The 26,716-nt window shown below is 36.7% G+C and overlaps 1 protein-coding gene and 1 long non-coding RNA gene across 3 annotated transcripts in view; one reads left to right on the forward strand and one right to left on the reverse strand.

The window, feature by feature from the left end:
* LOC117244290 overlaps positions 1 to 26,716 on the forward strand; it is a 77,125-nt gene that overhangs the window by 28,971 nt on the left and 21,438 nt on the right. The gene's annotated exons all lie outside the window — the stretch shown is intronic.
* Positions 10,117 to 26,716, reverse strand: part of TACR3 (tachykinin receptor 3) — a 38,679-nt gene continuing 22,079 nt past the window's right edge. The window contains exons 4-5 of the mRNA XM_015624683.3: positions 15,601 to 15,797; positions 10,117 to 12,692 (exon numbers count right to left, since the gene is read on the reverse strand). Of these exons, the coding sequence (XP_015480169.1) occupies positions 12,377 to 12,692; positions 15,601 to 15,797 (513 nt within the window). The 3' untranslated portion in view covers positions 10,117 to 12,376. The remainder of the gene's footprint in view (positions 12,693 to 15,600; positions 15,798 to 26,716) is intronic.

A 26,716-nucleotide genomic window follows, 5' to 3' on the forward strand; every position in this document is an offset into this window, starting at 1 on the left:
AAAAGGACAACCAGCTCCTTGAGTTCCAATTTCTGACACATGCACCTGAAACCTGTTTCACAGAGGATAAAGCAACTAAGTTGTGACTTTTGAGTCTATAGCTGTCATTGAGGTAATAGCTTGTTTTCTGTGCATTTGCTTCATATTTGAAAAAAAGACATTGATCTGAAATGTGTTCTTTTCATCTCTACTTCATAACGTCACCACTCACAGCATTATAAGATCTAGTATGTGCACTGTCAAGCATCTTTGGCAAGATGCTGAACTATTTCAAAAACATCTTCCTTGACTGTCAGGAATCAGAATTTCTCAGTATTTCAGAGAAAAATGTTCTTCTGCACTGTGAAAAGACCTTGCTTGATATGAACTAAATGACTCAAATACAGAAGAGAAACTGTGATGGTTTAGACTGTTTCATCCTTTGGTTTCTCAACTGAGGAGAAGCTAGTGAGTCCCAGATAGTGGTGGGAAATTCCATTCAGCTGTAGTAAATCCACATCACTCAATTCACTAAAATACCCTCCCATGTCAGGTGGGGTACCACAAGTACTTTGAGAAGCTCTGTATTTTCTTAATAACACCAATGACATCCCGAGCTCAGATTACTGTAGACCAATTGTAGAATAACCCCTATTAATATCTCTTAGAATATGTATAAAAGCAGCTCTTGCTTTTTAATATGTTCAATTTTTAAAATTATTTTGTCTTTTTAAGTGATTTTTGCCTAATACAACTTCTTGCTTTTATGCAATTAGAAAGAAAGATTTGTGCTTTTCAAAGATTAGGACTGTGGCTGGGTTGCTGTGCTGTTAAGATTTCTATGCATGATGGATTAGTTAAGAACTGAAAGATAAGTATCAGTTGTGGAGGAAAAGTCACTTGGGACAGATCATAAACCCTGTGTCAATATGGTAAACAAGATCATTAAAAGCTGGTAGCTCCAAGGGTCTTAAGATGAAAGAAAGATAAAATTCTTCAAGCAGAAGCCAAAGACTGCTGTGCAACCTGCTGCCTCTGTTGGATGCTGCATGTCCACAGGTAAGGATTTTATTTCACCAACATGGTGCTTTCAAAAGTCATGAGGTTCTGGGAACAGACCCTGGCTGTTACATTTCTTATAATTCTAAGATTTCTTTGCAAACACCCACTGTTATACAGCAGGAAAGGCTTTTCTTACATTCAGTAAATTAAAGAGTTTGAATAGCTTAGTGGAAATACCTAAGATCTCTTTAATGTATGGATAAGTGCTTTTTTTCTTTCACTTCCATGAGGGTGACTCCTGCCTGACCAACACAGTGGCCCTCTATGACTGAGTGGCTATGTCAGTGGACAAAGGGAGGCTACACATTTCATTTATCTAGACTTCCATAAACATGACATGGCTCTCCAGAATCCTTCTCTCTAACTTGGAAAGAGGTGGATTTTGAGTTGACTGTCAGATGAATCTGAAAGTGGTTGGATGATCACATCCAGAGGGTAGTGGTCAATGTCTCAGAGCTCCAATGGACATCAGTGAGGAGTGAAGTCCCTCAAAGGTCTGTATTTGGACCAGAGTTATTTCACATCTTCATTAATGAAATAGATGAAGATGTTGAGTGCATCTTGAGCATATCTACAGATGACACCAGGTTGAGTGGTGCTGTTGCCACACATGAAGGTTGGAATGCCATCCAGAGGGACCTGGACAAGCTTAAGAAGTGGGTTGATGGGAATCTCATGAGGTTTAACAAGGCCATGTGCAAGTTGCTGCACCTGGGTTGGGACAACCCCCGGTACCAACACAGGCTCGGGATGGACAGACAGAGAGCAGCCTTGCCAAGAAGGGCCTGAGGGTGCTGGTGGGTGAGTGGCTGGATATGACCCAGCAGTGTGAACTTGAAGCCCAGAAAGCCAAGTGATTAGATATTAGGAAAAGATTTTTCACCGGCACCGGTTGGGCACTGGGCTCCCCAGGGAAGTGGTTCTAGCACCAAGCCTGACAGAGTTCAAGAAGTGTTCAGACAATGATCTCAGGCACCTGGTGTGATTCTTGGGGCTGTCCTGTGCAGGATCAGGAGTGGGACTTTGATAAACTTAGTAGGTCTCTTACAACTCAGCATATTCTATGACCCTTATGATTTCAACAAATCTTGTCATTTATAGCTCTATAATTTCAACAAGTTCTCAATTTCTGTGTAAATGGATGTGTTAGGTGCCAAGCTAAGAAAAATAGTGATTTATGTTTTCTTTTTTCTACCTGAATGAATACAAATGAAACATTACAATGAAAATATGAGTTGATTTTTTCTCAGTTATATCATAGTGAACCTTGTGTGACTTAATTAATTTTGTTGCATGCAGTTAAAAGAATACTGTATTTGGTCCCAAATACTCTCTCTCAGACCATCTTGTATATTCAGTGTTAACCTTGCCAGGAAAGGGAGGCATTGTACTTTTCTATTGAGAGAACCAGGAGACATTTTGAGAACCTTTCCTAATCAAGTTGACTAATATTATTAGCAAACCTTTTTTTCATCTGTCAGTCATTCTTTGTGTTACATTTTAATTCTAAGCACATTGAAGCAGTAGTTTTGTTTTCTGTTGTGTGAGATAGACAGCACAGCGGTCTTACTCCATGGAAAGACCTTAGTCAGTACAATATTACTAATGTGAGAGAAATACAGTGCTTATATATTAGGATAATAAAATAAGAATTTATTTTATTGTACTAATATCTACGAGATGAGACATATCCATGCCCTGTCACAGTTTGCAGTGCTGTATTTACCCAGTGCCTTCCTCAGGTACACAGTTTGATATATAAAATGAGCTATTGCTTTTTCATATTAGAATGATACAGATATGTTTGTACTTTATCTGGTAGTGGGAAATAAAGTTTAAAAAAAGCTCTCTTAACATTTGTGGGAAAGCAAGTTCTAAGGAATTACCTTTGCTTTCTCTTCCCCCCCCTCCCCTCTATTTCCAGTAAAAGCTTTTCTGGTGTGTTCATTGAGGAAAATGCTGAGCTTTAAAAAGATACATTTAATGATTTCTATAGCTGAGAGACTGGCTGCTTTCCCTCAGAGTAGACAAGATTAACCTACTTTTATTTCTATTCTTTTCTCTTTTCCCATTATCTTTTCCTCTTTTTCCCCCTGAATTTTTTTTAAATAGAATGAATAACCAGCTGTTTCCAAGGGTGTTATTTAAAAGCATTTGTATTAATTATTTAAGGTCAAAATATATAAGTATAGTCTTGAGCTTGATATTTACTGCTTTGAATCTGTGTTACAGAGTAATGCTTTTTTTCTTGTGGGGCGCCAAAGCGTTTTCTGCGTTTCTCATCTTTAAGGTTATGAACAAATGTAGTTAACCCCTTTCAATCTACAGAATTTGGGACAAACCTCCTAACAAAAGAGGAGGAAGAGCTGGAGAGTTGTGTTTCTCAGCTTTAGTGGCCTAACTCTAACACACTTCTCTTATGGAGGTCACAATAATTCAATGGGACCATTTCCAGGCTGCCTTACAAGTACTATCCAAGGCTATACATAATTGTCTTAATAATCTTGCTAGAGGAGCAAGAGAAAAGTAATGGAATTTACAAATATGGGCAGAAGCTGATGATGAAACTGACATCTGTAACACTATTAATCTACTGGAGAAATATGGCAAGCTCCAAGTATTTTCAAGAGATTGAATTTCATCAGTGTGTTATGCTGCAGTAGTGTGATTTTGTGAAGCATTCAGAAAAGCTGTGTTAGAAGAGAGTAAAATCCATTTTTGCTCATATCATAGTCAAGTCTGACCCTGTGCATCAATAACTTGTGATAACAAGTTACTTACATATGCTAATTTCATCTGTGTTCATAGTCCTGGGTTTTTAAAAGCATCCAGCTGATGCTCAGTTGTTAGAAGTGTCAGCTGCTCTCAGGATAGTTATGCTGCTTCTTCGGAGGTTGATTGGTGTATAATCCCAGCACAGACAACAGAATTCTATGCCTTCCTCTTTAGTATGATTAAACATGCCCCATGAAGAGAGAGCAGATGAAGTTTCTTCTTAGTTTGAGGAGAAACTATATCACATTAAAAAAAAACCCAAAAAGCCAAAGGAGAGAAAAGGCATGGTACAAACTGGGAGAAGGGTTTGAGAGTCAGTAGCACCAGTGCATCTAGAGTAGTGTGCTTGCTAGATCCCTGCCAGGTAGACACAAGTAACTCCAGGTGAGCTTCCTGGCTCTTTTCCTCATGATTTAGTGCTCTGCAGAACATCAGTGTGCAAGCTCCTTCTGTAGCCGAAGATATGCATTAGAATTGCTGCCTCTGGTGTTCCCCAACACTGGTGAACATCCCTCCAGAGACAATGCTTTTCAGAATTTCAAATTCACAAGCAAATTGTCAATTTGTCAGGCAAATTTGTCAAATTTGTCAGGCAAAAGATTAGCTTCTTATTCTAATCTATTCCATTTTTCTCTACCCTTAGGTTCAGGCAGGAATTGTAGATCTTGCAGAATTAACAGCCCTGATATGTACTCTACCTCTTTAGCAAAGTTAATTTAGTGTTTGACCTTAATTAGGAGCTTTTGCAGTGATCGGAAAGACAGAATAACGCTAGCAGGGCTTTGTCAATTAAAACATGGACAGCTGTTTGAATATATCCAGAAACATATGGTGCCCTGTGTAAGAGGAGTTTTTTTCTGTTTTCAATTACCCCTAAAGCCAGTGGCTCCTGAGTATTTTGGTACCTGAATGCCAAGTTCCTTTGTCACGTCCTCAGAGGCCTCAAAAGACTTAAGGCCCTTATGCAATTATTAGTTCCCAGGCAAAGTTTTTCAGTAGAACAGGAACATGTGCTTCAGGCTGAAGGTCACATTATGTTGATTAGGCAAATGGTCATCCAGATCCCCTCAAAGTTATATCTCAAAATGATATGATTAGCACACTTTTCTCTATCATATCAACCTCTGACACATCCATATGGGTTTCTGTTGAAATACTCACCTGCCAGTGGAAGAAGGTGGGAAGATTATTAGCATTCAACTATTTGGTCGTCCCAATATCTTATCTCTGAATTCTTGTTGGATGTTTATTAATATTACTTAAAAATTCTTGCAGGCATCTGAGCTCTGTGAATGGGCCCCAAAACCAGTGCTGAGGTTCCAAGGTGCACTGGGGAATTGCATAGGTCTTTTCTGTGGATGAAACTTGGGGATTTCATTCAGGGTCAATTTCCTATCCTGGAACTTGTGTGTGTATATGTCCATTATTTGCTCTATTTCAAAGAATTTAGCAATTTTAGCAAAGAATTTAGTAATTCTGTTTCAAAGAATTTATGTGAGACACCCACCCTGGTATTTCACTGTGGCAGGCAAGGCAAATGGAATTATTTGGTAGAAGGCAATTAGGATTATCACTCCTGGCTCTTTCAGGTATTTAGGTCTATTCAGAGGTAAGGTGTGGAACTCTGTGTCAGAGCTTGCAGCCTTGCAGCCATGCTGGGAAATCCGTCAGGTTGCACCACAGCTCCCTCATGGCCTTAGGGTCAGGCTTCTCTCTGGTTGAAAGGAGGCTCTTGTTTTGGTAGTAAGATGGGAGGTGTGTAGGGTGTGTGAAGAGTTCTGTCCTTTCCTTTTTTGAGAGCTTGGCAGATGGTTAGACTGATTTTTTTTTTATTTTATTTTTTTTATCCCTGGTACACATTAGACTAAGAATTGCTTTGGAATGTGGAGGTAGCTACATGTACTTATGAGTGGGATGTGTATGATTAGGGATAGTAGAAATGGTCTAGCCAAATACCAGCATGGGCAAGTTTACTTGTGGTAGTAAAGTAAATTTTAGCTGTCACAGAGCTCTGTGCTGATTTTTGTACCTCAGCTTATCTGCTTCTAGCTCTGAAGTATCTCTACATCCTGTTAGAGTTAGGGTCTTACAAGCTACAAAAAGGGTTTTTGGGGCCAGGAGTAAGCTGTTTGACTGCTTTCTCCTACTCTGTTAGTACTGGTCCTCCTACCCCGTACACATTAGGCTGGCTGGGTGGCAACAATCACATGACTTAGTAGCCATGAGGGTGCTGTGGCGCAGGGCATACACAGGATGAGAAGTGAAGATCATAACGCTTCTATGATCACTTGTTTCTGCCTTGTTGAAGTTACCAGTCCTCAGGAGAACTGCTCCAAATGAGCCACCTCACCTGGCCCATCCCTTCTTGGTGATGAATTTGTCTAAATGTTTTCAAGGTTCCAAACTCATTCAAACGAATGATGGCTGTGAATATATTAGAATTAGAGTATTTTATTATGAATAAAAGCTTACTTTGCTTAGTATAAGATACTACTGAATAGAACTTCAGGTTGAGGCAAAGCTGTACCTTTGATCTTGGAGGTGTTCCTTGATGCCTTAAATTTTTCAGTTGTCATACAAGATATACATTTCAGTATTGCGAATAGGAAAGAGCTGCTGGCTGGGCTGCTCTGTGAAGTCCTTTGATGCTGGAACATTTTGCTGTCCTTGGTCAGACCTCATGTGGCAGAAACTGCAGATCTGGAGATGCTGTCCAGAATGTTTTCCCTTTCATTCAATAAGGAGCTTGGCTGAAGTCTTGATGTGTATAATATCTACAGACTTCATTTGTTACTTTCATTTGCATATGAATTTGTGGGCAATGTTGTAGAAGAGCTGTTGAGCATTTCAAGTTTTGGCAGATTTGTAGGATTTAATTGGTGAATGCCTAATGATTAAATTATTACTTGGTTGGTTTTGGGCTTTTTAAAATTTCAAGTGTGTAAATCCAAGCAAACTGGGAAACATGAATTTTCATAGTAAGTGTGCTTGGGAAGTACAGTTCATGTAATTGTTCATGGTATCCCTTTTCCCATTTGCATCTCAAATATTGCAATGAAAAACTCATTGTTGTGAAACTTAGGAATGGTGATTCCGGGGGCTGCTACAAAGTACTCAGACAGGTTTGGTATTTGTAAGCTTAAACCTTTGCTTTGGGAAATATGATTCCAGTTGTAATACAGCATGCATGCTTCAGTTTTATAGATGAGAGAGAAGCAATTCAATTAGCTAGTAACTACATCCCATGTGATATATGAGCCCATCTAAATACAATTTGTATTTAAATACCCACAGCAACTACTCATGGACTGATAAAGAATTATCTTTGACTGGTCTCAACAGATCATTTTGATTTATGAACATAGAAGCACTTGAATCTGCTCATGAACAGGAAGACACAAATTTAACTGAATGTATTATTTTATACAGGAAACTCACAAGATATTTGTAAATGGTATATCCTGTGTATCCAGATATATCCCTAGTAGTACCTCCTGCATCTTTTGTAGCAATCTTTGGAGGGATCCTTTAACAAACAGCTCTAACTCATCTTGAGTTAGAGGAGGAAGTTCAGCAGTAAATTTCTACTTGAAATAGGCACTTCAAAAGCCTTGAAATAAATGCAAAAGGAACAAGAGTTTCTCTAAATTCTGTATCCTGGTAGGCATAGCCTGAAAGGTTTTGAAATTCATATCAGTGAAATAGGTTCTCTTCACTGGTGTGGAAAAAATTCCCCAGTATTAAAGAAGAAACTTCCACCTCCAAAATACCTGAATGGTTTTTTTTTTAGATAAAAGCACCAACTTCTAAAACCTGTTTTGCTATTTTTTATTTTTTATTATTTTTTTAATCAGTTCCTTCTGTATGTTATTTTTGAAAATATATGCTGGTATTGAACAGTGACCCTCCTCAGTGATGCATTTAGTTGCCAGATGTAAACATGCTGCAAATAGCTCACACTGTGCAGGTCTGCCAGTGCCTCCCAACCTTGAAAATGTGCTGTAAGTGAACTGGAAGGAAGGCTGTCAAGGGATTCCTGCCAAAGAGATCCAGGCTGCAATCTGCTGAATGCATCCTGTCTGAGTACCCTGAACTTGCCTGGAGTTCATTTTTCCTCTCAAGATCATGCTTTTATGTGGAAGACTGTTGCAAATCCTGATTTAGTATTCTACTGACTATGCCAATTTTTTACAATTGAGTGGTTTAGGTAGCTTAAAAAATCACTATCACAGGTATTGACAGAAGTAAGTTCTAATATAAATGTGTGAAAGTGCAACAAAGTTTAATGGCAATATTCTCTATTATTTACTATGTAAATGAAGCATACAAAGGAATGTTGTTTTAAAATCATTAGAATTATTTGCATGGAGGCAAGGAATGCAAGTGGTAAGGGTACAAAGGGTAAGGAAGACTTTCTCACAGTCACAAGGTTCAGAGTGGACCTCATTGACAAACTTAGCCTTAGATCAACATTTCATGTTTAAAGGATTTAAGTAGTACTTAATCAATTGACTAATTCAGCATTTATAAAGTAATTCAATAAAATTGACTAAAATTGCAGCAGTTACTTAATTATCGTTCTGACATGTCAGTATTTATGCTTTACTTGCTATAGGGTATTTAAATCAAGTCACACACACGCATGCACACAGACATAATGAAATGTGTACAGAAGTACCTGTGAAAAATTGCGTCTGATTTCAGTCAAATACCCATGTCGAGTGCCTTGGCTTTTCTCAGTGGATGAGGGTTGAGGCTCAACGAGAGAGACTTTATCAGCCTATGCCATGTCATCATCTTTCTCACAAACATGAGAATTTGCAAGCTCTGAGAGCCATCCCACCCACAGGGAGATTCTGGTGTATCCCACTGAAGTCCAGGGAAGCTCAAAGGGCCTCACTTAGGACCCCTATTTATAGGGTAGCAAAATGTTGTCTTTCAAATTTCCATCCTCAGATCAGTAAGCATTGGAGTTTCCAAAACAATTCCAAATTGTTTCCAATACAATTTCAAATTATTTTCAAAACTCCAATCACAATGGTCCTTTTCCCCTTGGGTTATGGTCCAGGGCAAGTCTCAAGGCTGTAAGTAGGAGACTGTGCTCTTGTCCTTTATCTCAGGGATGTTCCAAGCTTAACCACACAAGAGTTCCCATATGGTCAAGGGAAGCTTGACCAGCCAACTCCTCATACAAAGACCAAGACCCAGTGGGGATTTCTGAGGTTGTAGAGTAGTTCCAAGGAGGAGTGTGGGGGAGAATGCACCACCACAAAGACTTTGAGACAAGAAATGAGGAGGTTTTTTTTATTGTTGAAATAGTTGTGTTTAACTTTATAAAATGGTTTGACTGTGTTTTGTTTTCTTTTCTATTTTTTCTCTTTTTTTTCTTTTTTTTTTTTTTTTTTTTTTTTAGGTTTAGCCAATGTCAAGGGAATGACAGAGTAAACTGATGATGATATTTTTGTCTTTGGTGATGTGAAAGTTAAACCTGTTCTCTACTAAAGGTATCTCCCTGCAAAATGGCTGTTCAGAGAGCAATGGTACCTCTTCATCACATATACATTTCAGAGGCGGACTCCAGTAGGAGCCTTGGCTGAAGTACTATGAACTGTTATAGTGAGAAGGACTAACATGTTTCAGAAGATTTCAAGGTCAGAAGACCTTTTCTGATGCTGTTTTAGAGTATTATTTGTACCCTTCTTGGTAAGAAGCTAGCTGTATATCTGTCTGTTTTCCTTAACTCACTCCTAGAAAAATTAAAGAATGTGTGTTGAAGGTTGCAGACATGAGACAGCCACAGTGCTTCACCAGCAATCACACAAGAGCACGTGCTCTGCATGCCCACTGCTGCTTTGAGCAGTCTTAGTGACTCAAGGATGAGGATGACCTGATTTCCTCTACACTCATTGAGGGATGTCAGTAGGCCTATAAGGAATTTTTAGTGACCAGGCCACTTGCTGAAAATGTCTGTTCTGAATTAGTAATTCACATGGAAGCTGCTGTCAGTCACAGCTTTTGCTGTGCTGCTTTTTAACTGTGTAACTCTGCATGTTCTTGAGGGCTGACACACAGAGTTTGATTTGCACCATGTATCACTGTAACGTTTTGTTAAAGCAATGCTGAAATTACAGGCACAGATTTCTTCATTTGTTGTACAGGAATATCCTGTGACTTCAGAGAAGAACTACAGGAATGGTGAGCGTGTTGTTGATGCCTCTAACCCACCAAAATATAGCGAGATGATCAATGGTGTAGTTGTTCAGGGGGTCACATCGTAAAACACATCAAGTGAAATTGTTTCACTAGAGGTACAAGTGTGAGGAAGCCACCTTTGTTTTATTGATATTTGTCAATGAGGAATCCTAAAAGTTACATGAAGATGTTTTAAAACATTTATGCTGCTGTATTTGTATATACAGATTTTTCATTTTTTTTAATACTCTACATTTAAAAACAATAAATTTATCAACACTGATTTTGTAATAGCCATAGTTAGAAAAGACTGTTTATTTAACAAGTATACATTTTCTCTATGTATGTTTCTTAGAAGTTGTACATGAGCAACTTTACAGCATGTGTTTGTAGTACATGACCATTAGTCAATATACTTAGGGTCATGTTTTTTTTGTATGTGGCTATCCTGGATCCTCTCAACAGAGTTGTTAAAACCTGTGAAGATTTTTAAGTTCTTAAACCAATATTTCAGGGGAAAAAATTTAGAAGTATTTTATAGGCATTGCATAACACTTTCTGGATTACTACACACTTAAAAAAATTACAAACAAGCAGAAGTGGGAGTATAATAATCACAATGTTGGAAAATACTTGTTTTTTTAGAGGAGCAGAATGTTGAAAAGCATGGACTGACATTTAAAAGGAAAGTCATTAATGAACAGAGCTGTTTGTTTCAGTTGATTTAAGATCAGGCCATAGATAGAAAAGGTGTGAGTCTGGAATTGTGATATGCTTCTATAAGAGTATAATAGTCTGTGACCAGGCTCTTCAGTTATTCCATACATGGGTAGTTTAATGTATCAGGTTTATGTATTTGAGGATATTTTACCTTATGCAGGATTTTGATTTAGTAAGTGATACCACAGTGTACTGAAATCACTATACAAGTACAAGTTACACTCAGCAGAAGATAAGAACTGACTATATACATGAATCACAAATCATGAAAGATTTGTGTTTTACTAGTCTTGTCTGATATACTCACTGTCACAATGCTGATCATCCCCAGTTGCTGGGAAGGAATGTGGACTAAAGCCAGCTCAAGCCTTTCTCTCTTCAAACTTCTCTTTTTCAATTCCTTAGCTTTGGTACTGTGTTGGGTTCAGCCAGATATACACTGTTGTGTGCTGGTTTGGCTAACTCAGGAAGACATTCGCATTCTTTTGCTTCTATTTTTGTTAACCGTTTGACAACAAACATTTTTGTAACCAGTCTATCTGTGCAAATGATAGTCATTTAATTAAAAGTCTGCTCTGTAGTCCCTTTTCCCTTTTTTGTTACATTCAGCTTGCTCTGCAACAGTGTTGGTAAGTGGATTTTGTCTGAATTCAGTGGGAACGTATCTGTGTAAGAATGCCTAGTGTATTTTCAGAGGCAGGAGCAGGATTATTTTTACATGCATTAAGTTGTGGAAAATTCTTGAAGAGCCCAAATATTTTTTTCCACTGGAAGTTTTTCATCATGCATCTTGTTACTTAATCTTCCGCAGAGAAGAGTTCATTGCCACAGTGGTATTTTTTTTCATATCTGAATCTCCAGCTTTTAATCTTTTGGCCTTTCTAAAGTCAATCAGAAAGATTCTGTTAAGGTCACTGGAGACAGACCTTGCCCTTAATACTAAGATACAAACCTATGAGACATTCATCAAAGCAATATATTCCTCTGGAAGCATTAGAGATCCCATTAGTGTCTAATGTTTACTAATATGCAAACTTTGGTAGAATTTAACTTAGGCTCTTTGTCATGTTCTCCTGTTCTCATATATATTTGCAAAATTTTACTGTTGCAGACAGAGCTGTACTGTATTCACATGAACTTAATTTTATCTGTTTGTCTGGGAATGGGGCTAAATTGTAAGCCAGTTTAATAGACTTGGGGCTCATTAGGTACTCATTATAAATTCATTTTTATAATCAAATCTCATGTAATTTTGTTACTGTGGAATTAATACACTCATAATGGAAAACACTGGGCATTTCTGTTTCAATAAGTAAAGGAGCCTGTTACATTTCAATAAGTCAGACATAAATGCCACAGGTCAGAGACAACTAAAACAAAGTTTTTTATGCCATTGGTTTATTTTGGCTAATTCCTACAAACATTGTTGTGCATAAGGTGCAACTATGCTTTTGGACTGAGACATACATATGTCTTTAAACTCCCCTTTATTTCCAAACCAAAAAAAAGTAAGAGATTCACAAAAGTCTCACAATATTTGTAACTGGGGTTTATTGTTGGAATCTGGTTTGCTTTCCTGTGGAATGAATACCAAGTCCCAAAGTAATAGAACGTTGTCTACTGTCACCCTTCTAGCAAAGTGAAATATTCAAGAATAAACATCTGCTGATGTGTGCAGTGAGCTGATGAGGCTTGAGGCCGTGGAGACAGGCTTGGAATTCCTTTGTGAACAACCATTGATGTTCAGGTCCCTTGGAGCTGCTCTTTTCTTATGGCTGGTGTGCATGCTGTCCCCATCATTAGTGTCAAACACCACTGTCATGCTGGAGTCCATCCTGGACACAGCATAGAGGCTGCTTTGCCGGGTGGGGTGGAACCTGGCTGCCTTTAGCTCCAGCTCATCGTAGCTGGACACCTCAATGAAAGGGCACCAGCGGAAGGCTCGCTTGAAGCCAGCTCGGAACCTAGGAGGAAAGAAGCCTGGTGAAAGCCTGTGCTTGAGAGAGGCAGCCCCAGGCCTTCTTCTGAAAACATACACACTGCTGGCAGGACACTGACTTGGCCAATTATCCTGCCCTTCAGTCTGGATATGGTGAAGTCAGTGGCAATTTACTTGACTGAAGTCTGAGTAGGGCAAAAAAGATAGTGGTAACAACTCATTTCGGTTTCTGATTTTCTATATACTCTCCCTGCATTTTAACAGTGGTATTTTCCTTAGAATGAATTTCCTGTCCTTTGTCTGTGCATAATAAACAAACACTAATTTTCATAGAACTGTCTCCACAGAAATTGTTTTGATTTGACCTCTAATGAAATCTGCACATATATTTTCATCTTACTTCAGCAAGAAACTTTGTAATATTCTTTTGTCTAAAACATCATCCCAGTTGCCAAATTTCCATATCCCTTTCCATATTCCCTACAGATACCTGTATGGGAATGCTGTAATGATTAATAATTCATTCATAATAAATTCATTTAAAATATATGGAAAATAATTTTTTAATTATTAAGAGGCCCCTAGAAAGCTGAAATCTGAATTTGAGCAATATACAAACAGGCATTTTGAGGCTCGAGCATCAGTGTTTGCAATACACATATACAGAGGCAGGGATTCACCTTAAAGACCATTGTTATGTTTTGCATGTATGCATTTCCAGAATAAAAGTTTAACATATTAGAAAAGCAATTCCCTGTTGTATCTGTGTCTAACTGGAAAAAGAACGCCTTTTCACCTAGACCTAAAGCTTATCTGACTTTCTCACTTGTCTTGCTTCTCTTGTTTTGTTTTTAACAGTCAGCTCTGTGGTTTATCCTGTCTGTAAGTTTTTTGAAGCAATCAACTACCACATGTAGACTGCAGGTAAAAATGCAGATAAAGGTGTTCAGTTAAAGTTAATGGATCTCACAGAAGTGACTTTTCCTTCCTCAAATTTTTAAGTTTGCTGTGGAGTTCTCACATGATGACAACCAAGCAAGTAGGTTGCTATTTAGCATCCTCTGTTTACAAGTTCATATTTTGGAAAAATACTGAAAGAACCTCTAATGGAAATGGATTTTGTGATAGGAATTGTAAAACCAAAACACCTTTAAACTGTATTACTTTTCTTGGTACCTTCCATCCTCTTTCTAATTCAGGGCATGTTTATTTCTTCATCTCGAAATAATGCTCTCTTTATCTAGATACGTAATATCCTAATTAGCCTGGAAGATGAGGCTGGGGATAGATGTTCTCTGTCTGATACTAAATCCAGCAGAGGCATGAATTTATCTGACTCCCAGCAACAAGATCTATTTTCCTACTTAATGAAAAGGAAGCAGACATTCTGGTATCTTCATTTCAATATGGAACTTAATTATAAGATAACTGTCACCAGGATTTCATTCTTGCATCAAATTCTGAACAAGGTGATCTTTAGTATGTCTCAAAATAGTAATTTTTCTTTGGCTGTATTCTTTAATCCAGACATTTAATTTTTCAGTTTGCAAGTGTCAACATAAGCCATATCAGAGATATTATTTTTTTATGAATACTTTTGTAACTGTGGCATAAAAAGTTTTGGAAGAAAATAGGATTGGTTTAGAAGGTTTGTAGTAGTAATTGAAAAATACGAGGCCTCATTCTTCCTTGCCTTTGATTTTGCAGACTCTGGACACTTACTGAAATCTGTGTTCTGTTGAAATTAATGGAAAATTTGCCATTTGAGTTATGATTTTGTTCTGGCATGCTAAAACTTTACCTCATCTTTAAACAGTTGTAAATGATGAAAAGAGGCAAAAGCCTCTACGAATTTAGTCATTACCTTGTCTTTTTAAAAGATCATGAATGTTAATCACTGTAAGTTATTCTCATCAGGGAGAAAGATGCCAGTGTTTTTACACCAATAAAAACTCGTTAGGATTTGTTCACTTATTTTTGATTAGACTCCTTTTGTCAGGTACCGTATGATCTTTAGTGGGGGTTTAGAAACACCTTGCACTGTTGGTATAAGGTTTGGCAATAATTAAACTTGGCACTGGCTGCTAAGTTAAGAGATTTGAAACAATATTTAAGATTGCTTATTCAATATTGATTCATACTGACTGATTTGTGAAGTAATTAATTGTTCTTGGTGATCTTTATCCAATAGTGTTAGAAGAAATACTGGCAAAGAGGATGGCCAGGATGATGATTGTGTAGATCCTGGTCCTATGAATTGAAATCAGACTTGAGTCCATTCTGCAAAAAGTAGTCTCAGAATAGCAAGTATCTGTAAAACATCACCAAACTCAGCAGATGCAGTGCCTTTGAAATTCAGAGCATAATGTGTTGCTGTCAAACAATACTGTAATTTGGTATTAAGTAATGAGAATATAAACATTTGTATAATATTTGTCAGCCTGTTGCAGATCTTGGAGCACAGAAGAAATCTCATGCTGAGATACACAAAACACAGTAAATTACATTTTATATTAAATTCTTCCAGCAAAACAAAATTTGGGCTACAATTAGTGAACATACAGCTTGCATTCTATATTGTTTACTACTGCCTTCTTTATTTTAATATTTTGTAAACCAAAAGACATTAAACTGCTATGGCATTTTTTTTCATTTTGCAGGTGGACATGGAAAGGACTGGTTTCTGAAAGCTGAATTTTGCTCTGAAATTTTAAGTAGACCGAAATATTTACTGCAAGTCCTCCTTTGGGGTTTTGGGGATTCTTTTCAATTACAAACCTAAAGAAAGGTGATTTTTTTTTTTTTTTTTTGCATTTTGTTTTCTTTCCTACTAACTGAAAACTACTTTAGTGAAAATTCTATTCCTTTTTTTTTCCATATAAGCAATTTGTTCTTGGTGAAGTTACGCACCTTGTTTCATAACCAGCTCTTACCTCTTATTAAGACAGCAGTAGATAATGGGATTGTACATTGTAGAACTCATGGCAAGCCAGAAACTGGCTAAATAGATTTGCTGAATGTATTTCCACCGATTTAATTGTTGATAAATCCCAGTAACTATGAAGTAAATGTGGTAGGGCAGCCAGCAGACAGCAAATGTCAGCACAACCACAATCATCATTTTTACCACCTGAAAGAAGTAATAATGATATTTAGCCTTTTTTATGTGGACTAGAATTTCAACATCTATTAATAACATTCTTGTAATTAATTTTTAAAGTCAGTCAAAGGAAAGCTGAATATGCTTTTGTATAGTTTTTCCTTTTAATCTCACTCTCTTAATTATTTTTTTCTTGAATGGAGATCTTTTTCCAAAGAAAAATAGCATGAAAGTTTTCCCTTTATTTGTATTGATTTTTAGAAGTTATGTATTTGCTTACTTATATTTGGCTATATAAAATATCACTTTCCTGAACATCTAATCATGGCATAAGGTTACAGAGTGTTTTATTCGGACACCTCATTTTGGCCTTTATTGACCTTGGTGTCTATTTTTATTGTGGTCTGCAAGTCCATTTCTTGTCCCCAGTTTTTAGATGTGATTTGCATAACACTAGGTTGTAGGAAATGAACAACTGCAGCATCCTGTTTAATTTCAGGGCCTAACAATTCCCCTGGCTGGTGATCCTTATCTGTTGTTTTCTGCAGGCATCACAACACCTGGTAGCTACCATAGTTTCCAGTAAGCATAAATGAAGAGGAGCTTTGCTTTGTGCTCCAAACACATGAAGAAACCTTGCAACTAATGTAAAATTTTCACTCCCATCTTTCTCTTTTCACCTATGTCAAATACTAGTCCAGCTGCCATTTTCAGCACAATATGTCACATGTTTACACCACAGATTTTTTTTGTAGCTAAAATGAAACTAGACATGATAGGTCTATATTGGGAAATCTCTTGTTCATTTGTACTTGTGAATACTGAGGAATAACAAGGATCTCTATGAACAGTTCCTTTTTTCTCTGTGCAAGGTGCCATTTCATACCATTTCTAGTTTTACCAGGGGAAAAATCCAAAGAGCTGAAATTTTCTGTACTTACATGTCTTTGGTTAATGTTTTTATAAAATTCCAACTAGCATAAGTTTTACATATAATTGTTATGGTGTCCTCCTTTACTCCAATTACATGTTCCTGTGAGAAATATAAAGCTTTTTTTCATTTAATAGCTGGCACCAATTAACAACCTTGCCTGCTGGACGGGACTGTAATGTGCAAGATTTTGCTTATAAGAATACTTATTATTGCTGACATATATGCACTGATTATCACTTTAAGGTAAAAAAGAGGTATTTGGCCACATATACAACATTAATAATAACTTGATTCTTCTGAAGTACTTTTCATCAGTTAACTATAAAGCATCTGTGATCAGGAAGATCAGTATTATAAAGGAAGGCAAAACACCAAAACATAGTATCATTTTTACCTTTCACATACACATCTGTGTGTCTACATCTAAGCATATACAGAAGTTCATGTGACTATATATGCAATTTTTTGGGGTGGTGGGGGGGAAGAGGTTATAATTTTATGTGGACAGACATAGCTGGACTAAACTATGTATGTGAAGTGATGCATAAAATATGTTGTCAAATCACTGTCTATCATTAAATGGCCTTGCTATTTCACTGCTTTTGACATAACTTCTGCTGTTCTGCTGGGGACTTACACCTCTGCCCTGCACACATTGTATATATAGATAGAAGCCTTATGTCCATAGTTTTACCATTTCATTAGTCATTCATTTACAGGTGCACTGTGCTTGTTGCTGTGTTTTTAGATCTGTCAGGAATGATAAGTATTACCTCAGCACCTTTCAGGACTTCTATAATTTCAGAACCCTTGAGAGTCTAATTACTTATCTTGATATTTAATTAGCAAGTCTTGCAGGACCAGCTGTGCATGTGAAACTGTTCCTAGAATTAGTCATCATTGGAATATCATAGGTACATAATGAAAGGACTTTTGTGTCCAAATTTTCAAAGTGTAAACAGGTAAATCTGGATTTTTACAGTGTACATTTCATCTGTGCAGTGCTTGAGGACCAAAATAGTAGAGCTTCCCAGGAACTAATGTAACTTAATATGTTTGAACACTGTCATTCATGCCCCAGAGATGTTAGGAACACAGGAGTAGTCCAGGTTGCCTGTTTGGTATACTCAGTTGTGTTAATTTTTTCCACAAGAAAGTTGTCTTTTTTCTGACATCCAAATGCTCATTGTCTAGTTTTCTGTGCGATGTTGAAGGGAAGACAAGAAGTGCTCCCAGAGCCTACTTAAAGGTCTCCTAAAGCTAATAAATCTTCACAATCTGTATAAAAAATAGCCTGTAGATTTCAGGTGTTGCAGAAATTACCATGGCAGAATGAAGCTTTGATTTAAATTACTATTAAATATAATATTTCAGGTTTTCCTCAAGGGACCAGAAATCCCTAACTAACTTTTTACCCTGCAAAGAAAATCCACAATTTTTCTTGTCACAGTTTCAGGCAATTAATCTCTAATTTTGAATGTTTACTTTTTTATGTTTTGAAATGAAAAATTCAAAATCACTCCCAGAGAATTGCATCTTTTCCTGCAAGGTTACTCTTTTGTTTAAAAAAACCAAACATCATCTTTTAAAAGACTAAGATTAGTATAAGGTTTTCTTGTTGCTGTTTCTGTCTGGAAATCCATGATTAAATAGTAAGTCATCATCATCCTGAAAGCAGAAATTTCTGAAGCAAATAGTCAAACTAGACAATAAGGTACAGATGATTTTAGATGGACATTAGTGTTTGATTTAATTTGTGAAGTAACAAGTCACTTGAATGACAGACAGTGAAGCGCATTACATGCTTAATAATTCAGGTTTGCATGTCATTTTGAATATTTATATAGTACAGTGCAACTATTGAAATATTTCCTAGGAGAAGATAAGTGAGATATTCCAAGTCTGTGTGGTGTAAAATTGTTGTAAACACAGGGAAATTAAGGTTAAATTTGAAGTCAAATGCAGAAGTCATGAGAGGAATCAAAAAACCCTAGTCTGTTGTCATGTCATAGTCTAAGAATGACTGTGTTGGCAGAAATGAAGGAAAAAAAAAGAATCCAAGGAAAAGGAAGGAAGGAGCTTATCCCCAATGTCCTTTTCCCTCTCAGAGAGAGGCATATACTGTCTAAGGCCATACCTTGCAGTTTATGTCTGAGGTTCTTGTCCCTAATGTTGGTCTTTCCAGTATAAAGTTTCATTTCTTGATTAGATCAATAATTATGAAGAGAAAGTGACTTCAAGGCCTATAATCCCAGGGCACCTTGAATATATTTGGAATAAATTCTGATGAACAGATGCCCATAAACCAACAGAGAAAAGAAATGAAACAGGTCCAGTATGAATTTATCACAAAAATATGATTGTCTCTTCCCAGTAGTGTGATGTTTCACTGAAGAAACCCCAGTGACACTTTACAGGTCCAACTGCAGAGTATAAAAGACAGCTTCAGCACTGGGGTTATTTTTTGACTATTTAAACCTGTGGCTGGAAAAAAAGTTCTTTTTAATAGGTCTGTTATGTTCCACTTTTTTGAGATATTACCATTTTTTAGTTGCTTTTCCTTCTGTTCTGAGTTGCATAGAATTCATTAATAAGGGTTTGCTCTTGTGCATTAGGAAACATTTCTAAAGCAAGAAAATGACTGAATTCAGTTGCTTAGCTTAAAGTCTAGCTCTGCTCCTGCTGCCATTTCACCATGGAGCTTTCCAAAATGTGAATTGCAGTGAAAACCTTTTATCCCAGTGGCACCATTTTCCCCTGGTGTTCTATTCAGTCTCCCTCTGTGTTTATTGTGGGCAGCATGACTGGAGAAAAGAGGTTTTTTTCTGTTCTAGGCAATACTTTTGTTAAATGAGTTGTACTGAGTCTCCTAGTTCTGCAACCTTCATGCAAGTCTTGAGGCTAGATTTGTAAATGGAAAATCAAGGTATTTATTTTATACATTGATTTTCATCAACCTGTTCTGCTGATATTGATTCACTGCTGCCTGTGCCTAAGAAAAACTATGTTTAGAAAAGAAAATTAATTTATGTGCTTTGTCTTCTTCATTCCTTTAAATCCTTTGTCTGAGTAAGAGGCATTCTTCCATTAATGGATGTAATGAGGAAAAAATGTATTTAAAAGAGCAAAAGCAATATAAGTTCATTGGAATTGGAGTTTGCAAGTTTGCTGTGAAACATTTGGAACGGTAAAAGTGAAAACAAACTAAACGGATTCTGCTACACTCAGAAAAAACAGAAGTACATTTATTCTTCCATCCTGTTTTTATTTTGCATGAAGAATAGATAGAAATGTAGTCTGATTTAACATGTAGCATTGGGAGCAGCTCTTGAAAGATTAGGAATAACATATGCTTTTCTGGAGACTCAGTTGCTGCTGGAGGAATACAGCAATTCTCATTGCAAGGCATTGATTTGCCAGCTATACCTAAGACTTGGACCATGCAATCATTTCCTTTTCAATCTTCTCTGCAGCTCCTTATTGCCTTTCTAAGTCATCTTTGATACTGTTGCTTCTACAAGTACAGGAGTTTGGCTTTTGATTTCATTTGCACTTATATCACACAGAACAATTTAATTACTTTCAGAACTTTTACTCCTGGGTGTTATGCAGATATAAATGAGAAGCAAATTATTTAAGAACCCATGGAGTGTAAGAATGTCTTTGTTTACCCTCTCCTGGATGTTATTTATTCATGAATACAGCTTAAACACAGTTCACAGATAATCCCTGGGATCATAACTTATGTCCTGAGCTCTTTTGGGAGAAGTAAAATGCCACACTAACATTTCACACCGTGTTTTTCCCAGCATGTTAGGATGCAGCCAGTAAATCCACTTCCCAGTCCTGTGGACTACATGGCAGTTATACATGAAACACCAGAGAGAAAGGAACACCAGTATGCCTTTGCTTCTCCACTGTGCTTATTTGGAGTAAACTATCTCTCTTCTGCAAGAAAGTTAGGATTCAAAGATAGTTCTACTGGCAATAGAGATGGAACTGACTTCTAAGATACCAGGTGCTTTGACAGACTCAGGGATTTTCTGTATTCTTTCAGCCCATAGGAAAGGATGGATTCTTAATAGCTGCACATTTAGGAGGAGAAAGTATGAGAGCTTGGAAGTCTTTCAGCCAGGTAAAGTGTTTGCCAATTCCAGTGCTCCAGATAATTTTAGTCTTCCGTTTTGTGCTTTCCATCTGTTTTTCTCAATTACTTGAAATAAAGAAACTGTTTTTCATTTCAGTTTGCATAATCCCTGCCAACAGAATTCATAATCATTTACTTTGTTAGTTAAGCTCTGAAGTTCAAAAATATATTATCTTCTAGTGTGAAATAGTTTTTAATTCGTTTGCTTTCTTCCAAATATTAAAATGTGGGATTCCCCTAAAATAAAAGTAATTATTTTGATATTTTTGGGTGATCATAACTACTGCCATTTTTAAATTACGTTTCCCCAAAGTTGCATAGAACACAGGTTTGACAGTGACTTTGAGCCACTTTAAGAGTTTGAGACTTTGAAAGTTTCTCTCAACATGTCAAGGAATATGTGTTCCATTGCAAAAAAAGGGGCAAATATTTTGCTCAGACTTTTATTTTCCTGGAGAACAAATGATTTTCCAAGCTGGTTGGGGGCAAGAAGGAGAAGTTTCCACAAGTTTTATGTTACTTTATCTAATAAAAGATGTCTCAATTTCTCACAAGAGATTGCTGGATATTAGGCAATATGCTAATGTCTGCTGCTCAGACTAAGAGTTTTTTTCTGTAAGCTGAACAGCAAGTAAAAGTAGGTGGCCTTGTATCATTTCTTGGTCTTAACCATTGAATAGCATAAGAAGTTTATGTTCTTTAGAAAACTACTCTGAATGTCTGTTGTGAGATTGGTATTATTGGGCATGACTATCCACCTGAGATCTAGTTTGGGGAAAAAAGTGAAAAAGCTGATCTAGTGCTTTTGTACTTAGGGTTCATACCACCACTTATTTTACAATACTTCCCCTCCTTACCTGGAATGAATGATGGGGCATAATTCATTTCCATGCCTCCAACCAAATATATGTTTTGATATAGGAAGAAATAAAATAATCATATCTTCTTTTGTTTTGCTAATAGGGGTAGTTAATTCTGAAGTCCACTTACTGGTACAATTCTGAAAGTGTTCTAGAACTTTGATCCTCGTTGTAGGCTTAATGTTTAAATTAATTTTCCATATAAGACTTCTGAAGAAATGACATTAGTGAATGTTTTCTTTTGAAAACTAGATATTATATATTGGACACTGCAATAAACAGCTAATGCTATGATGAATTATGGCAATGAATTATGCAAAAGTTGCATAGCATCCTATCTGTGTCTTACTTTATGTGGGCTCCTTATGAAAACTGTCCTCCTGAACCTAAAATGAGATGGGTACCTTTGGTTATCTTCAAAACAGGAGCATAGACTCTTATTTCATATGGAAAGACTATGTTTTGTGTTGTTTTATTTCCAGCTTATTCACCTAGGAGGATTAAATAAGTGATTTATATAATTAGTACCCATCTGAATGTTTACCATATTTCTCTAGAATTTTGGCTCAAGAACATTAATGGGAAGGAATGCAGATTGCTTACTACATAGTTTGAAAGAGCTCTACTATTTTCTGTTGATAAGAAAATAACTATGAATTATTCCTGGACTGTACTTGTTTAAATTGCATGGCAAAATTCTGTTGGGAAAAAAAGCACAGTTAAAGCTATTTTTAAATTGCCATCATAGTTATGTATTTACAGTGGTAGTAGCATCCTCCCTTTCAAAGTTTGAAGAAAAAATGTTTATTACCACCTAAGGAAAAAAAAAAAGCAAAAAATTTTAATATTGTCCCCCAGTCTATTTTCATTTAAATTGACTTCAAAGGAAACTATTAATGTCAGTGATGTTAAGGTTTATGTTTTGCATTTCATGCACCTAGTTTATTTTTGTCATTCTCCAAATGACTGTAGAAGGTTGTGAATTGATTAGAACTAGACTTGTAACTCGCATACAGAACATTCTGGAAATACTTGGTCAGTAAAGTGGTACATGCTCTGGTCAATTATTGATGAAAAGTATCAAGAGTGTCATTCTCCTGACAGCATCTACTTTTGTACAGACAAGCAATGCTTCAAGTATTAAAGTAACCACATGATCTATATCATTATATGCCAACTTGGCCATATAATGGTCAACACATGGTTGTTATTGCATTGGCTTGATACTCCTGTGATATCCCAGTTCATGGAATAAGCTGACCCATGTCAGGGTGGCTGAAATTATTTCCTAGGAAACCTGCTTTAAAACCTGGAGAAATAAAAAAAATACTCTCCACCTCAGAAAATGAGTAATGAGATAAAGGTTCTTTGAAGAGGTTATTTACAGTGTTTTGGTAGAGAAATTTCTAAATAATTAAATGCTTGAGTTAAAGGATTAGATTTGTTAGGTGAAGGCATTAATGGACATAACAGACACTCTGTGTGTAGGTGTGTAGATTTCTGCTTTAACTCAGAAAAAACCTGTGCTGAAATTATGTTTTGTTTTGTCATGAAGAGCAACTCATAATGAATGTGGAAGTGTCTAAGTGTAGTACTGGAACTGCAGTTCTGTTGTGCTTGAATATACAGGCCTTGGCTCTGCAGTCCTCCAAAATGAGTGATCTCATCAGATTTCCTGTGCTTTTCACCACACAGATGCTTGGCAGTATTCCAGAGAGCTCAGTAAACTGAAAACTCATGCTAAAATTAATTTGTTCATGACTTCCCTAGAGGGACTCGATGAGGAAGGGGTTTCTTATGCACTTGCTTCCATCTGTGTGTAAATATATATATACACATGTTTTTACACACCCATGCACACAGAGGACTATTCATGTAGTCATAATTTAGGATATGTAATGGGATAACTTTGGCTGGTGATTAGATGATACAATAAAAACTTTTTGAGTTTCCAAGGTTTGTTTATATGCTGGTGAAAAAATTTGCAGCTTAAAAAACACACTTTGTCCTGAACGTGGGATGTTAAGGTTGTCGGTCTGGAGGGTCAGGTCCCAGATTTGAACTTGGGGAGAACTGCACAGAGAAAATCAAGTCTGTCTTAAAAACCCCAATTCCGCAGTTTGAAACATGTAGATCATAATTTCCATTCTGAAAATCTAAATGCTGAAAAAGAGACACTTGGCTTTCATTTGTCTTTCTCATACATATCTTCATTTTATTATTAACAAACATGTGTACTTGAATTAAGCAATGCATTTGAAAACACACTGAGCTCACTAATATTGGAGTTAAGCACTGTTGAAATTTTTTGTCTGTTAAGATAGTGTTACTTCCATTCTTAAAAATACGAGCTATTAATAAGAAATTTTTGCCCTTGGACTGTGCATAGACTTTACATTTCACATAATTTTTTGCCAACAGTGATCAGAAATATAAAAATTACAAGGAGAAGTATCACAGCAACTGTAAGAGCACAATTCTGAGCCTAATCACTGACCTTGCAGAACCAGTCTCTTAAATCTGCCCCTGACCTGGAGATGTTGCCAGCTGTTCTATAAAAAAGTATTGACCAGAAAACTTCCATCAGTTTGTACGTAAATACTTAAACTGGCAAGGTTTATGCACAGTACAAAGCTGTTTTTAGTATTTAATCTGCTTTTATTTCTGTGTGATTGCTGCTTGAAGCAAGGACGATGGGTGTGGAAAGATGCACTTGTTCACAGTTCATAGCTGAGTTTTAGGAACTTGAGGCAGTGAGTGGAAGCTGATACAGCTGCTGAGTGTTCTGTAGCTATTTGGAGATAGCAGAGAAGAGCAGCTTCCAGTAATTTTGTTATATTTCATTATGTCAATCATGTTCAGAGAATGATCAGGAGGAGGTCTGACTTTATTTTTACTTCAATACAAAATCTTGTTCAAAATTATGGGCAGATCATTAAAAAGAGGACAAATTGCTAGAAAAAGATTTCCTGAAAAGGAGAACAAGTGAACCCTTTATTTTCTGAAGTTCTAAGACCATAAAATAGCTCTGTAAAAATATTTTGGATTTAACATGAAATGACAGTAATTCCCCTGTACCTCATGCCCATCTTTCCCTAGGCAATTTCTAAATGTGTGAAGAGTGAGACTGTGAAATAAAAATCATGATTCACAAGATGAATAATTAATTTGCTCATTTGCTACATTTTCAGTAGGTTTTCAGTCCATACACTTGGTAATAGAAAGAGTTAACAGAACTCTTTACAACTTAAACCCAAAGATTATTGGTTATTCTGCCTCATCTACTGGAAAAAAATGTGCCTCTTTGTATGTGTTTAGGAAGGGAGTCATACATTGTAATCAGCATGGTGATTGTGCAAGAACTTAATTAATTGTAAATGAAAATGCCCAAATCAGGCTTTCCTGTCAGTATTCTGTATTCTTGTGGAGACTTTAGGTAATTATGGGAATGTATTACTGATCAAAATTGGAAAATTATTCCACTAGTATTTTCACCAGAAAGATATTCATAATATCCTGACCCTCACTACCCTTTTGAAGTTTTTCTTAAACTTAAGAGAAAATAAGCTTAAAAATTCTAGTATGCAAACTTTTGGCTGTAATAGCAATTACTTGCAAGTAGAGACTTTGACTGTTGCATTAATAGCCATCTGGTGAGTCTGGCAGGGTATTTGTCTTTTTTTTTGTCTACAGTTATGGAACAATTGCTCAAAATGTTAGTGGAACACTAAATCTGCAGTCTGGTCCAACAACCTTCTTAATGGCCAGTCCTGACTCTCAGATGCAGAGCCATGGAGAAGAGCAGCAGGCAGGGTAAGCATCTGTGCTCTGTAGGAAGCATACTAAGCATCATGTCATCATTGTTTAACTAGCTCCATCTCTACAGGGTTACAAACCCAGTTTTAGGCATGTGTATTAGTTTGTGAAGTCAGGCTCTAGCTTCATTAGAGTTGGTTTGAGTTGACCAGATTAACAAGGCTATTTCATACTTCCTATAAATAGTCAGAGTTAAGGATATCATAGTAAGACATGCCCTGGGACAGAATGAGCGGAAACCTATCTTCTGTTATTAATTTTTGTAAGTAATTTTGCCTGTTTACATTTCATTACTGAGCATGATTTGGAAAGCACTTTGCACTGGAAAGGTAGTTGAGAGAAAAAATATTTTTATTAGAAAGTATTTAATACTTATCTCCCTCCACTCTGGGATATATTCTCTAAGTATCAGTCTTGAGATCTGCCTCATTTAATGTAATTACTGAGGAGTTTTGTACAGTAAAGTAAAGGCATGTCAGGTAAGTTTGATGACAAGACACTTCTAGGCAACCCTGCTGCTACAGAAGCAAGGCAGAGAAGGAACTGGGATGTGGAAGAACTGTGGGAGCAGAAATGCAATTTCACAGTGCTGGTCATATATGTTGTATAGTACCAGTAGCGGCTGTGTCCCTAGGTGGGGTGGTGGCAGTGACAGATAGGAACTGCTGGACTGGTGCTGTGGTAGGTGGGGATCAAACTCAGAACAGTTATGGGATTTGCTCAATTAAGGACTAATAAAACTAGCTGCTGTGAGTTTGTTTGCCTGTTATGAACAAATGAAGAGGAGAAAGATGTTATAGACTCATTGTAGCACCAGGTCATCTATTTAATGAAAGAAAAAAATGAGAGATTAGGATGTTCCAGATGAGGCATTCTCAGTGGAGAACAGGGAGTTATGCCTGTGTAGGACCATGGTGACACTACTTTGCTTTCATTCCTTCTCTGGTTTTGGTCACTTGTTGCATAATGATATTATATAAAAGAAGATCAGAAGCACTTGTTTCATTTATGTACCAAATGTAAACAAAGACTGAAAGAAGAAATAGGAGTAAAAATATCTGTAGAGGTGATACCAGTGAGGCATGTTAAGTAATTAATGAAACTAACTGAAAATAATGGCATAGATAGAGCTGTCTATAAAGAAATTTAGCCTGGAAAACTGAACTCTAGGATTGGTAAGGTTTTTTAGAAG

This window comes from Parus major, chromosome 4 (genome assembly GCF_001522545.3).
Source record: "Parus major isolate Abel chromosome 4, Parus_major1.1, whole genome shotgun sequence".
NCBI classification, from domain to species: Eukaryota; Metazoa; Chordata; class Aves; order Passeriformes; family Paridae; genus Parus; species Parus major.